We start from the raw sequence: 12,050 nt of genomic DNA, 5'->3' as shown, positions 1-12,050 counted from the left end.
ACCCTAATTGACAACCAAACAAACCAAAACAAAGGCAAAGTCTTCTCATGCTTTGTTGATTTAAAAAAAAACTTAGACTCAATTTGGTATGAGGGTCTGCTATACAAACTGATGGAAAGTGGTGTTGGGGGTAAAACATACGACATTATAAAAACTATGTACACAAACAACAAGTGTGTGGTTAAAACTGGCAAAAAACACACACATTTCTTCCCTCTGGGCCGTGGGGTGAGACAGGGATGCAGCTTAAGCCCCACCCTATTCAACATACAGTGGGGAGAACAAGTATTTGATACACTGCCGATTTTGCAGGTTTTCCTACTTACAAAGCATGTAGAGGTCTGTCATTTTTATCATAGGTTACACTTCAACTGTGAGAAATGGAATCTAAATTTTAAAAAAGTCCAGAAAATCACATTGTATGATTAAGTCATTAATTTGCATTTTATTGCATGACATAAATATTTGATCACCTACCAACCAGTAAGAATTCCGGCTCTCACAGACCTGTTAGTTTTTCTTTAAGAAGCCCTCCTGTTCTCCACTCCACTCCACTCACTCCTGTATTAACTGCACCAGTTTGAACTAGTTACCTGTATAAAAGACACCTGTCCACACACTCAATCAAACAGACTCCAACCTCTCAACAATGACCAGAGAGCTGTGTAAGGACATCTGGGTTAAAAATTGTAGACCTGCACAAGGCTGGGATGGGCTACAGGACAATAGGCAAGCAGCTTGGTGAGAAGGCACCAACTGTTGGCGCAATTATTAGAAAATGGAAGAAGTTCAAGATGACGGTCAATCACCCTCGGTCTGGGGCTCCATGCAAGATCTCACCTTGTGGGGCATCAGTGATCATGAGGAAGGTGAGGGATCAGCCCAGAACTACACGGCAGGACCTGGTCAATGACCTGAAGAGAGCTGGGACCACAGTCTCAAAGAAAACCATTAGTAACACACTACGCCGTCATGGATTAAAATCCTGCAGCGCACGCAAGGTCCCCCTGCTCAAGCCAGCGCATGTCCAGGCCCGTCTGAAGTTTGCCAATGACCATCTGGATGAGGAGAGGAGGAATGGGAGCAGGTCATGTGGTCTGAGGAGACAAAAATAGAGCTTTTTGGTATAAACTCCACTCGCCGTGTTTGGAGGAAGAAGAAGGATGAGTACAACTCCATGAACACCATCCCAACCGTGAAGCATGGAGGTGGAAACATCATTCTTTGGGGATGCTTGTCTGCAAAGGGTACAGGACGACTGCACCGTATTGAGGGGAGGATGGATGGGGCCATGTATCGCAAAATCTTGGCCAACAACCTCCTTCCCTCAGTAAGAGCATTGAGGATGGGTGGTGGCTGGGTCTTCCAGCATGACCCAAAACACACAGCCAGGGCAACTAAGGAGTGGCTCCGTAAGAAGCATCTCAAGGTCCTGGAGTGGCCTAGCCAGTCTCCAGACCTGAACCCAATAGAAAATCTATGGAGGGAGCTGAAAGTCTGTATTGCCCAGCGACAGCCCCAAAACCTGAAGGATCTGGAGAAGGTATGTATGGAGGAGTTGGCAAAAATCCCTGCTGTAGTGTGTGCAAACCTGGTCAAAAACTACAGAAAACGTATGATCTCTGTAATTGCAAACAAAGGTTTCTGTACCAAATATTAAGTTCTGCTTTTCTGATGTATCAAATACTTATGTCATGCAATAAAATGCAAATGAATGACTTAAAAATCATACAATGTGATTTTCTGGATTTTTGATTTTAGATTCCGTCTCTCACAGTTGAAGTGTACATATGATAAAAATTACAGCCCTCTACATGCTTTGTAAGTAGGAAAACCTGATGAATCGGCAGTGTATCAAATACTTGACAAGGCAAGAAGGGCATTCTATGCCATCAATAGGAACATCAAATTCAACATTTCAATTAGGATTTGGCTAAAAATACTTGAATCAGTCATAGAGCCCATTGCCCTTTATGGTTGTGAGGTCTGGGGTCCGCTAACCAACCAAGACTTCACAAAATGGGACAAACACCAAATTGAGTCTCTGCATGCAGAATTCTGCAAAAATATCTTCTGTGTACAACGTAAAACACCAAATAATGCATGCAGAGCAGAATTAGGCCGATACCCACTAATTATCAAAATCCAGAAAAGAGCCGTTAAATTCTACAACCACCTAAAAGGAAGCAATTCCCAAACCTTCCATAACAAAGCCATCACCTACAGAGAGATGAACCTGGAGAAGAGTCCCCTAAGCAAGCTGGTCCTGGGGCTCTGTTCACAAACACAAACACACCCTACAGAGCCCCAGGACATCAACACAATTAGACACAACCAAATCATGAGAAAACAAAAATATAATTACTTTACACATTGGAAAGAATTAACAAAAAAACAGAGCAAACTAGAATGCTATTTGGCCCTAAACAGAGAGTACACAGTGGCACAATACCTGACCACTGTGACTGACCCAAACTTAAGGAAAGCTTTCGCTGTGTACAGACTCAGTGAGCATAGCCTTGCTATTGAGAAAGGCCGCCGTAGGTAGACATGGTTCTCAAGAGAAGACAGGCTATGTGCTCACTGCCCACAAAATGAGGTGGAAACTGAGCTGCACTTCCTAACCTCCTGTCCAATGTATGACCATATTAGAGACACATATTTCCCTCAGATTACACAGATCCACAAAGAAATTGAAAACAAACCCAATTTGTCCCATATCTACTGGGTGAAATTCCACAGTGTGCCATCACAGCAGCAAGGTTTGTAACCTGTTGCCACAAGAAAAGGGCAACCAGTGAAGAACAAACACCATTGTAAATACAACCCATATTTTTGCTTATTTATTTTCCCTTGTGTCCTTTAACCATTTGTACATTGTTACAACACTGTATATATATAATATGACATTTGTAATGTCTTTATTGTTTTGAAACGTCTGTATGTGTAATGTTTACTGTTCATTTTTATTGTTTATTTCACTTTTGTATATTATCTACCTCACTTGCTTTGGCAGTGTTAACACATGTTTCCCCTGCCAATAAAGCCCCCTGAATTGAATTGAATTGCGAGAGAGACAGAGAGAGAGAGAGAGAGAGACATAGAGTGAGACAGAGAGAGAGAGAGCGAGAGAGAGAGACATAGAGAGAGACAGAGAGAGAGAGAGAGACAGAGAGAGAGACACAGAGAGAGAGAGAGAGATAAAGAGAGAGAGAGAGAGAGAGAGAGAGAGAGAGAGAGAGAGAGAGAGAGACAGAGAGAGAGAGAGAGAGACAGAGAGAGAGACAGAGTGAGACAGAGAGAGAGACAGAGAGTGAGAGAGAGAGAGAGAGAGAGAGAGAGAGACAGACAGCGAGAGAGAGACAGAGGGAGAGACATAGAGAGAGACAGAGAGTGAGACATTGAGAGAGAGACAGAGAGTGAGACAGAGAGAAAGACATAGAGAGAGAGAGAGACAGAGACAGAGTGAGACATAGAGAGAGACAGAGAGTGAGACATAGAGAGAGAGACAGAGTGAGACATAGAGAGAGAGACAGAGAGAGAGAGCTCTGATTACTGAATACCTAATCTAACTATTCCTGGTACTCTACTACTTACAACCACTACTACCCTCTCTGTGACATGTGACAGTGTTTCACTATGCCCCGAGAGAGAGGGGAGAAACCAGACACTGTTCACCTCTCCCTAATGCCTGCTCCTCACCCCTCTCCTCCCCTCACCCGCTCTCCTCCCCCTCCCCTCCCCTCCCCCCTCTCCTCCCCCCTCCCCTCACCCCCTCTCCCCACCCCATCTCCTCAACCCTCCCCTCACCCCCTCTCCTCACCCCCTCTCCTCCCCCTCTCCTCACCCCCTCTCCTCACCTATTTTTGACCAGTGTGCCCTCCAGGTAACTGGCAAAATAAAGGAAACACTTGAGTAAATCACGGACACAAAGTATTGTATATTGAAAGCAAGGTGTTTCCACAATAGGTGTGACTCCTGAGTTAATTAAGCAATTAACATCACATCATTTTTAGGGTCACGTATACAAACATTCCCAGTTGCCCATTATTTTGTCTTCCACGGCTAGAAGAAGAGATCTCAGTGACTTTGATAGAGGGATCTGAAAGGACAACAGGGGGTATAAACAATGATCTATATAAACCCTGGATTGTTATTGGTATGTATTGGCCAAGGAGAGGCTTAGAAGTCACCGGTCGGCCATATTGCCACTCCTCAGTAGGAGCAGTCCTTCATAGGAATTAATGGAATTCTACAGTATTTAAATGTAATGTTTCAAGGACAAAATGACATGTATTTAAGTATTTTTTTATTGTTGTCATGGAGACAGTAACATTAACAATCTCCCAAAAAATTCTACTTTAAGGAATTTTTTACAAATGATTTTGATTTGTGTGTTTCCTTTATTTTGGCAGCTACCGTTTCTGACCAGGGTCCATAGGGGCCATTCTATAGGGAACAGACAGCCGGCCCCGCCCCCCTGGCCACGCCCCCCGCCTGCGTACACCAGTCAGATGTTGACCCAATTCATTCATGTGTCGTCCCGTTGCTGACGCAGCCTAATGTAGCCTATTGCTGGTGGGTCCGTCCAGGGGGCTCGGCGCGGAGGAGCTAACACTCAGCCAAACTGTTATGTGTGTCTGGGAGTAACTGAACCTGAGAGGGTTGCTATACTCTACCCTGCTTCCAAAACAGCTGTATGGTAACGACCTGAAATCCTCTACTCTCCTCAGTCCCCGTGACACCCTCCTATACCAACCCTCCAACCTTACCAGCTCCCCCATACCATCCCTGCCCCCACAAGCCACCACTCGTGGACCCCCCCCCCCCGCCATCCTGTGCCCCCATACCACATCGCCCCCCACAAGCCACCACTCGCTCCGAACGTTCAACCGCTCGCTTCCCCCTAACCACACTGGCACCTCATACACTTGCCATGTGTCTGTGTGTGTGTGTGTCTGTGTGTGTGTGTGATGAGTGTGTGTTTGCGGTGTGTGACCTGCGAGATGGCACGTCTAACAGAGCTCTAACAGAGCTGACAGAGGGAAGACATTGTTTCCATACTTGCTGCGTCTACTTTAGGGGGAGGCTCCATAAACAACTCTGTTTTAGTAACAATGTCCTGATTAGATGTCTGTGCTGCTCTGCTGGAGAACGGCCCAGTGTCATCACTCCTGATAACTATTGCATTAGAGAGGGAGATGGTATTACTGCTTTTAACTGGGCTGGGAACGTTCAGCTGCCCTGAATACCCAGCATTCCACACTGAACAGTGGTGGTGGAAGACAGTGGAGTCACACACACACACACACACACACACACACACACGCGCACGCACACACACACGCACACACACACACGCACGCACGCACGCACACACACACACGCTCCCAGCCTCAGCTCAGGTTACCAGACTCAGAATAGATAATAGTTATAGATAATAACAGTAGAACACAGCAGGGCTGTCTGTCTGCCAGTAGATGCTGTCTGCCAGTAGATGCTGTCTGTCTGCCAGTAGATGCTGTCTGTCTGCCAGTAGATGCTGTCTGTCTGCCAGTAGATGCTGTCTGTCTGCCAGTAGATGCTGTCTGTCTGCCAGTAGATGTTGTCTGTCTGCCAGTAGATGCTGTCTGACTGCCAGTAGATGCTGTCTGACTGCCAGTAGATGCTATGTGTTGAGTTATAGATTATAAAAATAGAACACAGCAGGGCCAGTAGATGCTGTCTGTCTGCCAGTAGATGCTGTCTGCCAGTAAATGCTGTCTGCCAGTAGATGCTGTCTGCCAGTAGATGCTGTCTGCAAGTAAATTCTGTCTGCCAGTAGATACTGTCTGACAGTAGATGCTGTCTGCCAGTAGATGCTGTTTGACAGTAGATGCTGTGTGTTGAGTTATAGATAATAACAGTAGAACACAGCAGGGCTAGTAGATGCTGTCTGCCAGTAGATGCTGTCTGCCAGTAGATGATGTCTGTCTGCCAGTAGATGCTGTCTGACAGTAGATGCTATTTGACAGTAGATGCTGTCTGACAGTAGATGCTGTCTGCCAGTAGATGCTGTCTGCCAGTAGATGCTGTCTGCCAGTAGATGATGTCTGTCTGACAGTAGATGATGTCTGTCTGACAGTAGATGCTGTCTGACAGTAGATGCTGTCTTACAGTAGATGCTGTCTTACAGTAGATGCTATCTGCCAGTAGATGCTGTCTGCCGCCAGTAGATGCTGTCTGCCGCCAGTAGATGCTGTCTGACAGTAGATGCTGTCTGACAGTAGATGTTGTCTGACAGTAGATGCTATCTGCCAGTAGATGCTGTCTGCCAGTAGATGCAGTCTGACAGTAGATGCTGTCTGACAGTAGATGCTGTCTGACAGTAGATGCTGTCTGCCAGTAGACTCTGACAGTAGACTCTGTGTGTCGAGTTAGATAATAACACTGTAAGCGATGATCCAGTTGGTGGGGTAGTTTCCAGGGATCATCTAAATTCCAGGTAATTACTTAAAAATCTGGGGTAAACTGCCAAAAACATTCAACATCCTCGGGTTTCTATGGTTTTGTGTGAGAATACAAGACTCTTAGTAAGATGAGCACAGAAATTATTCTGTATGAATTTCATTCCTGGAATTAGTTTGGGCCATAATTCTAATCTCTGTCTAACGCTCTAGGGTTTTTAATGATCCCATGTTTGGTAACTGTTAGTGCAGAGGGTTTACCTACTGTATCGACTAGTGGTTCCCAACCAGGGGTACTAGGAGGGGGGACTTGGCCAGTCCACAGGGGGTACATGAGAAGACTCATAACACCATAAGCCTACTGGTAAAATGAGAACGAATCAAATTGAATGTTATTGGTCACATACACGTGTTCAGCAGATGTTAATGCGAGTGTAGCGAAAAGCTTGTGTTTCTAGCTCCGATAGTGTAGTAATATCTAACATGTAATATCTAACAAATTACACAACATACAGTGGGGCAAAAGTATTTAGTCAGACACCAATTGTGCAAGTTCTCCCACTTATTAAAAAGATGAGAGAGGCCTGTAATTTTCATCATAGGTACACTTCAACTATGACAGTCAAAATGAGAAAAAAAATCCAGAAAATCCAATTGTAGGATTTTTAATTTATTTATTTGCAAATTATGGTGGAAAATAAGTATTTGGTCACCTACAAACAAGCAAGATTTCTGGCTCTCACAGACCTGTAACTTCTTCTTTAAGAGGCTCCTCTGTCCTCCACTCGTTACCTGTATTAATGGCACCTGTTTGAACTTGTTATCAGTATAAAAGACACCTGTCCACAACCTCAAACAGTCACACTCCAAACTCCACTATGGCCAAGACCAAAGAGCTGTCAAAGGACACCAGAAACAAAATTGTAGACCTGCACCAGGCTGGGAAGACTGAATCTGCAATAGGTAAGCAGCTTGGTTTGAAGAAATCAACTGTGGGAGCAATTATTAGGAAATGAAAGAGACCACTGATAATCTCCCTCGATCTGGGGCTCCACGCAAGATCTCACCCCGTGGGGTCAAAATGATCACAAGAACGGTGAGCAAAAATCCCAGAACCACACAGAGGGGATCTAGTGAATGACCTGCAGAGAGCTGGGACCAAAGTAACAAAGCCTACCATCAGTAACACACTACGCCGCCAGGGACTCAAATCCTGCAGTGCCAGACGTGTCCCCCTGCTTAAGCCAGTACATGTCCAGGCCCGTCTAAAGTTTGCTAGAGAGCATTTGGATGATCCAGAAGAAGATTGGGAGAATGCCATATGGTCAGATGAAACCAAAATATAATTTTTTGGTAAAAACTTAACTCGTCGTGTTTGGAGGACAAATAATGCTGAGTTGCATCCAAAGAACACCATACCTACTGTGAAGCATGGGGGTGGAAACATCATGCTTTGGGGCTGTTTTTCTGCAAAGGGACCAGGACGACTGATCCGTGTAAAGGAAAGAATGAATGGGGCCATGTATCGTGAGATTTTGAGTGAAAACCTCCTTCCATCAGCAAGGGCATTGAAGATGAAACGTGGCTGGGTCTTTCAGCATGACAATGATCCCAAACACACCGCCCGGGCAACGAAGGAGTGGCTTCGTAAGAAGCATTTCAAGGTCCTGGAGTGGCCTAGCCAGTCTCCAGATCTCAACCCCATAGAATCTTTGGAGGGAGTTGAAAGTCCGTGTTGCACAGCAACAGCCCCAAAACATCACTGCTCTAGAGGAGATCTGCATGGAGGAATGGGCCAAAATACCAGCAACAGTGTGTGAAAACCTGGTGAAGACTTACAGAAAACGTTTGACCTCTGTCATTGCCAACAAAGGGTATATAACACAGTAATGAGATCAACTTTTGTTATTGACCAAATACTTATTTTCCACCATAATTTGCAAATCAATTCATAGAAAATCCTACAATGTGATTTTCTGGATTTTTTTTCCTCATTTTGTCTGTCATAGTTGACGTGTACCTGTGATGAAAATTACAGGCCTCTCTCATCTTTTTAAGTGGGAGAACTTGTACAATTGGTGGCTGACTAAATACTTTTTTTGCCCCACAGTATCCCAATACACATACATCTAAGTAAAGGAATGGATTTAAGAATATATAAATATGTGGACGAGTAATGTCAGCGTGGCATAGACTAAGATACAGTAGAATAGGATAGAATACAGTATATATACACAGTATATAACAGGCTACAGAGTGGCATAGACTAAGATACAGTAGAATAGGATAGAATACAGTATATATACACAGTATATAACAGGCTACAGAGTGGCATAGACTAAGATACAGTAGAATAGGATAGAATACAGTATATATACACAGTATATAACAGGCTACAGAGTGGCATAGACTAAGATACAGTAGAATAGGATAGAATACAGTATATATACACTGTATATAACAGGCTACTTCAGGGGTTCTCCGGGCAGAAGCAGAATGCACTCGGTGACACAGTAACCCAAATAGGTTGGGAACCACTGCTACAGATAATACACATCAACACAAGGAGATAAAACACTATATTATATATTTGACCAGAGGGCTTTGGGCCCTGGTACAGGAAGTACACTAGATAGGGTTTAAGGTACCATTGGGGACACAACTCTCGACGTCCTCCCTGTGATGCAGTAGCTCTTCTTCTCTTCTCCAGGGACGGGTTCTAAGGTTCCGTCAGGTTTTCATTAGGGAACCGCACATAAGTCTTTGAAGCGGGAACTCGAGCCAGAACAATCTCGATTTAATTTCCTGAGTTTTGCCCCATTTAACAACTCCTACAAAAGTCAGAGCTCTTTAACAGAGTTTAGAAAATAAAAACATTTTAATGTTGTTTTTTTATGTTTCTGGATGCAGGCCCATTTCGCTGGCTCGTTGTGGCAGCAGTGTACAGAGCGGCTGTGTTCCAAAAGGCCCTCTATTCCCTATAAAGTGCACTACTTTTTGACCAGAGCCCAACGGGAGGGAATGGTCCAAAGTAGTGCAATATATAGGGAACAGGGGGCCGTTTGGAATGCACTCGTGGGTCTCTGTCTTAGCTGGTTGGGTTAGAGAGAGAACTGAGAGACCGGGGATTCCGGTTGGGAAGTTCCTGTCAGTTGCCTCAGTATGTCTACAAGGACATCCAGGCCAGCTGCAACAGGACATACCCACCATCACCTCTCTCTAGGCCAGCTGCAACAGGACATTCCCTCCTCTCCTCTCCTCTCCTCTCCTCTCCTCTCCTCTCCTCTCCTCTCCTCTCCCCTCCCCTCCCCTCCCCTCCCCTCTCCTCTCCTCTCCTCTCCTCTCCTCTCCTCTCCTCTCCTCTCCTCTCCTCTCCTCTCCTCTCCTCTCCCCTCCCCTCCCCTCCCCTCCCCTCCCCTCCCCTCCCCTCTCCTCTCCTCTCCTCTCCTCTCCTCTCAGTAGTTGTGTAACCCTGTAGGTACTACACATACATACAAGCCTTCTGACATCACATAGAACTGTCCTACTCTAATCTAACAAAAAACAAATCACTGTAAATCGCAAGATTGTGAGATTTATTGTAATTGTTTGACATGAACGCCATGGGAACGATGCTAGACCACGATAAGGCTTTGACAGACAGTTTCCCTTCGGTGATAAGGCTGAGAGGGGATCTATTGTATCTCTTATCTGGTTAGGAAGCGGCTGTCATACTCACAGCTCCTCAAGGAAGTGAAGGTTGGAGAGGGCACCGGAGGACAACAGGGTCAGGTTGTTCATACTCAGATCACTGTGGAAAGAAGAGGAGAGGCAGAAAGAGAGAGAGAGAGAGAGAGAGAGAGAGAGAGAGAGAGAGAGAGAGAGAGAGAGAGAGAGAGAGAGAGAGAGAGAGAGAGAGAGAGAGAGAGAGAAAGAGAGAAAGAGGGGAAGGGGAGAGAGAGGCAGAAATAGAGATAGAAGAGAGAGGGAGGAGAGAGAGAGAGAGATTAACATTACAGATCACAACACTTTTCCAGCTGTTCTGTTTATGTATTGAGAACTGAAACATCATGTGACTAAGCTCCAAAAGTTGAGTGAAACTGTTAAAATGCGACAATTTAATCGTTCGTTTCCCCCCAACTCATAATTTCAGCAAATTTTCCACTGTCAGTTATATGTCTTTATTCTGTGGGTGTTGGATTTCTGGAAGAGTGCAAGAATACAGCTGTGCTGTGCTGAGGTCACACACACACACACACACACGCCCCGGAGATGACAGCAGCTCAGCGTACTACATGTTGTAACCTAGTATGTTCACATGGTTTAACAATATCTCCAAGGTTTCCCTTCCTCAGCGCAGCGATCTACTAAATCTGAATCTGCCCCCCCCCCCCCCCCCCCCCCCCCACCCCTTATCTCAGATTTCAACAGAGCCAGGTGGAGTTCATCCAGAAGCCCCAGAACAAACACCTGACTGTACAGTCCGATCCCTCCACTTCACACCACATCAAAGGGAGCGGCGAGGGGAAGGAGAAAGGGGGAGGAGTCAACACAACACCTTGATGAGATACATACACATCCGACACTAAGACAGAGGGGAACACATTCCCTTCAAAGGGAACGGCCAGGGGAAGGAGAAAGGGGGAGGAGTCAACACAACACCTTGATGAGATACATACACATCCGACACTAAGACAGAGGGGAACACATTCCCTTCAAAGGGAACGGCCAGGGGAAGGAGAAAGGGGGAGGAGTCAACACAACACCTTGATGAGATACATACACATCCGACACTAAGACAGAGGGGAACACATTCCCTTCAAAGGGAACGGCCAGGGGAAGGAGAAAGGGGGAGGAGTCAACACAACACCTTGATGAGATACATACACATCCGACACTAAGACAGAGGGGAACACATTCCCTTGGCAGGAAGCTGGGGACTGAGGAGGGTCAAAACTGACTGGCCTGACAGGACAGGGGGGCACTGTGCAGTCAGTGGACCTGGGATAGAGTGGCACCTGGACAGCTCCCTATTCCCTATATATAGTGCACTAGGGCCCATAGGACTCTGGTCTAAAGCAGTGCACTACAAAGGGGATAGGGGTGTTGTTTGGGACATATTAAGTACAGCAGGGCAGTGAAGTGACACCAACAGGGGTCTTAACAGAAACCTCTGTCAATGCTACAAAACAGCTCTCGGACCAACCGTGTGTGTGGCTGAGTGAGTGAGGCTGTGGGTGTGTGTGGCTGAGTGTGTGTGTGTGTGTGTGTGTGTGTGTGTGTGTGTGTGTGTGTGTGTGTGTGTGGCTGAGTGTGTGAGGCTGTGGGTGTGTGTGGCTGAGGGTGTGTGTGGCTGAGTGTATGTGGCTGAGTGTGTGTGTGTGTGTGTGTGTGTGTGTGTGTGTGTGTGTGTGTGTGTGTGTGTGTGTGTGTGTGTGTGTGTGTGTGTGTGTGTGTGTGTGTGTGTGTGTGTGTGTGTGTGTTAACCTGCAGCCTCCACGGCCGTGGGAACTAAACTGTAAACCATCGTCTTTCAGACTTCTAGGAGTTGTAAGTCTCTGTCCCAAAAGACTCCCTATTCCCTATATAGTGCACTACTTTAGACCAGGGCCCTATTCCCTATAT

The 12,050-nt window shown here is 45.8% G+C and overlaps 1 protein-coding gene across 1 annotated transcript in view; it reads right to left on the bottom strand.

Moving 5' to 3' along the window:
• LOC118942829 (leucine-rich repeat-containing G-protein coupled receptor 5A-like) overlaps positions 1-12,050 on the bottom strand; it is a 184,363-nt gene that overhangs the window by 108,078 nt on the left and 64,235 nt on the right. The window contains exon 2 of the mRNA XM_036956607.1: positions 10,165-10,236. Coding sequence (XP_036812502.1) covers positions 10,165-10,236 — 72 coding nt within the window. The remainder of the gene's footprint in view (positions 1-10,164; positions 10,237-12,050) is intronic.

Source organism: Oncorhynchus mykiss, chromosome 21 (assembly GCF_013265735.2).
Source record: "Oncorhynchus mykiss isolate Arlee chromosome 21, USDA_OmykA_1.1, whole genome shotgun sequence".
Taxonomy (NCBI): Eukaryota; Metazoa; Chordata; class Actinopteri; order Salmoniformes; family Salmonidae; genus Oncorhynchus; species Oncorhynchus mykiss.
The sequence above is the reverse complement of the archived record's forward strand: the minus strand, read 5'-3'. Positions and strand labels throughout refer to the sequence as shown.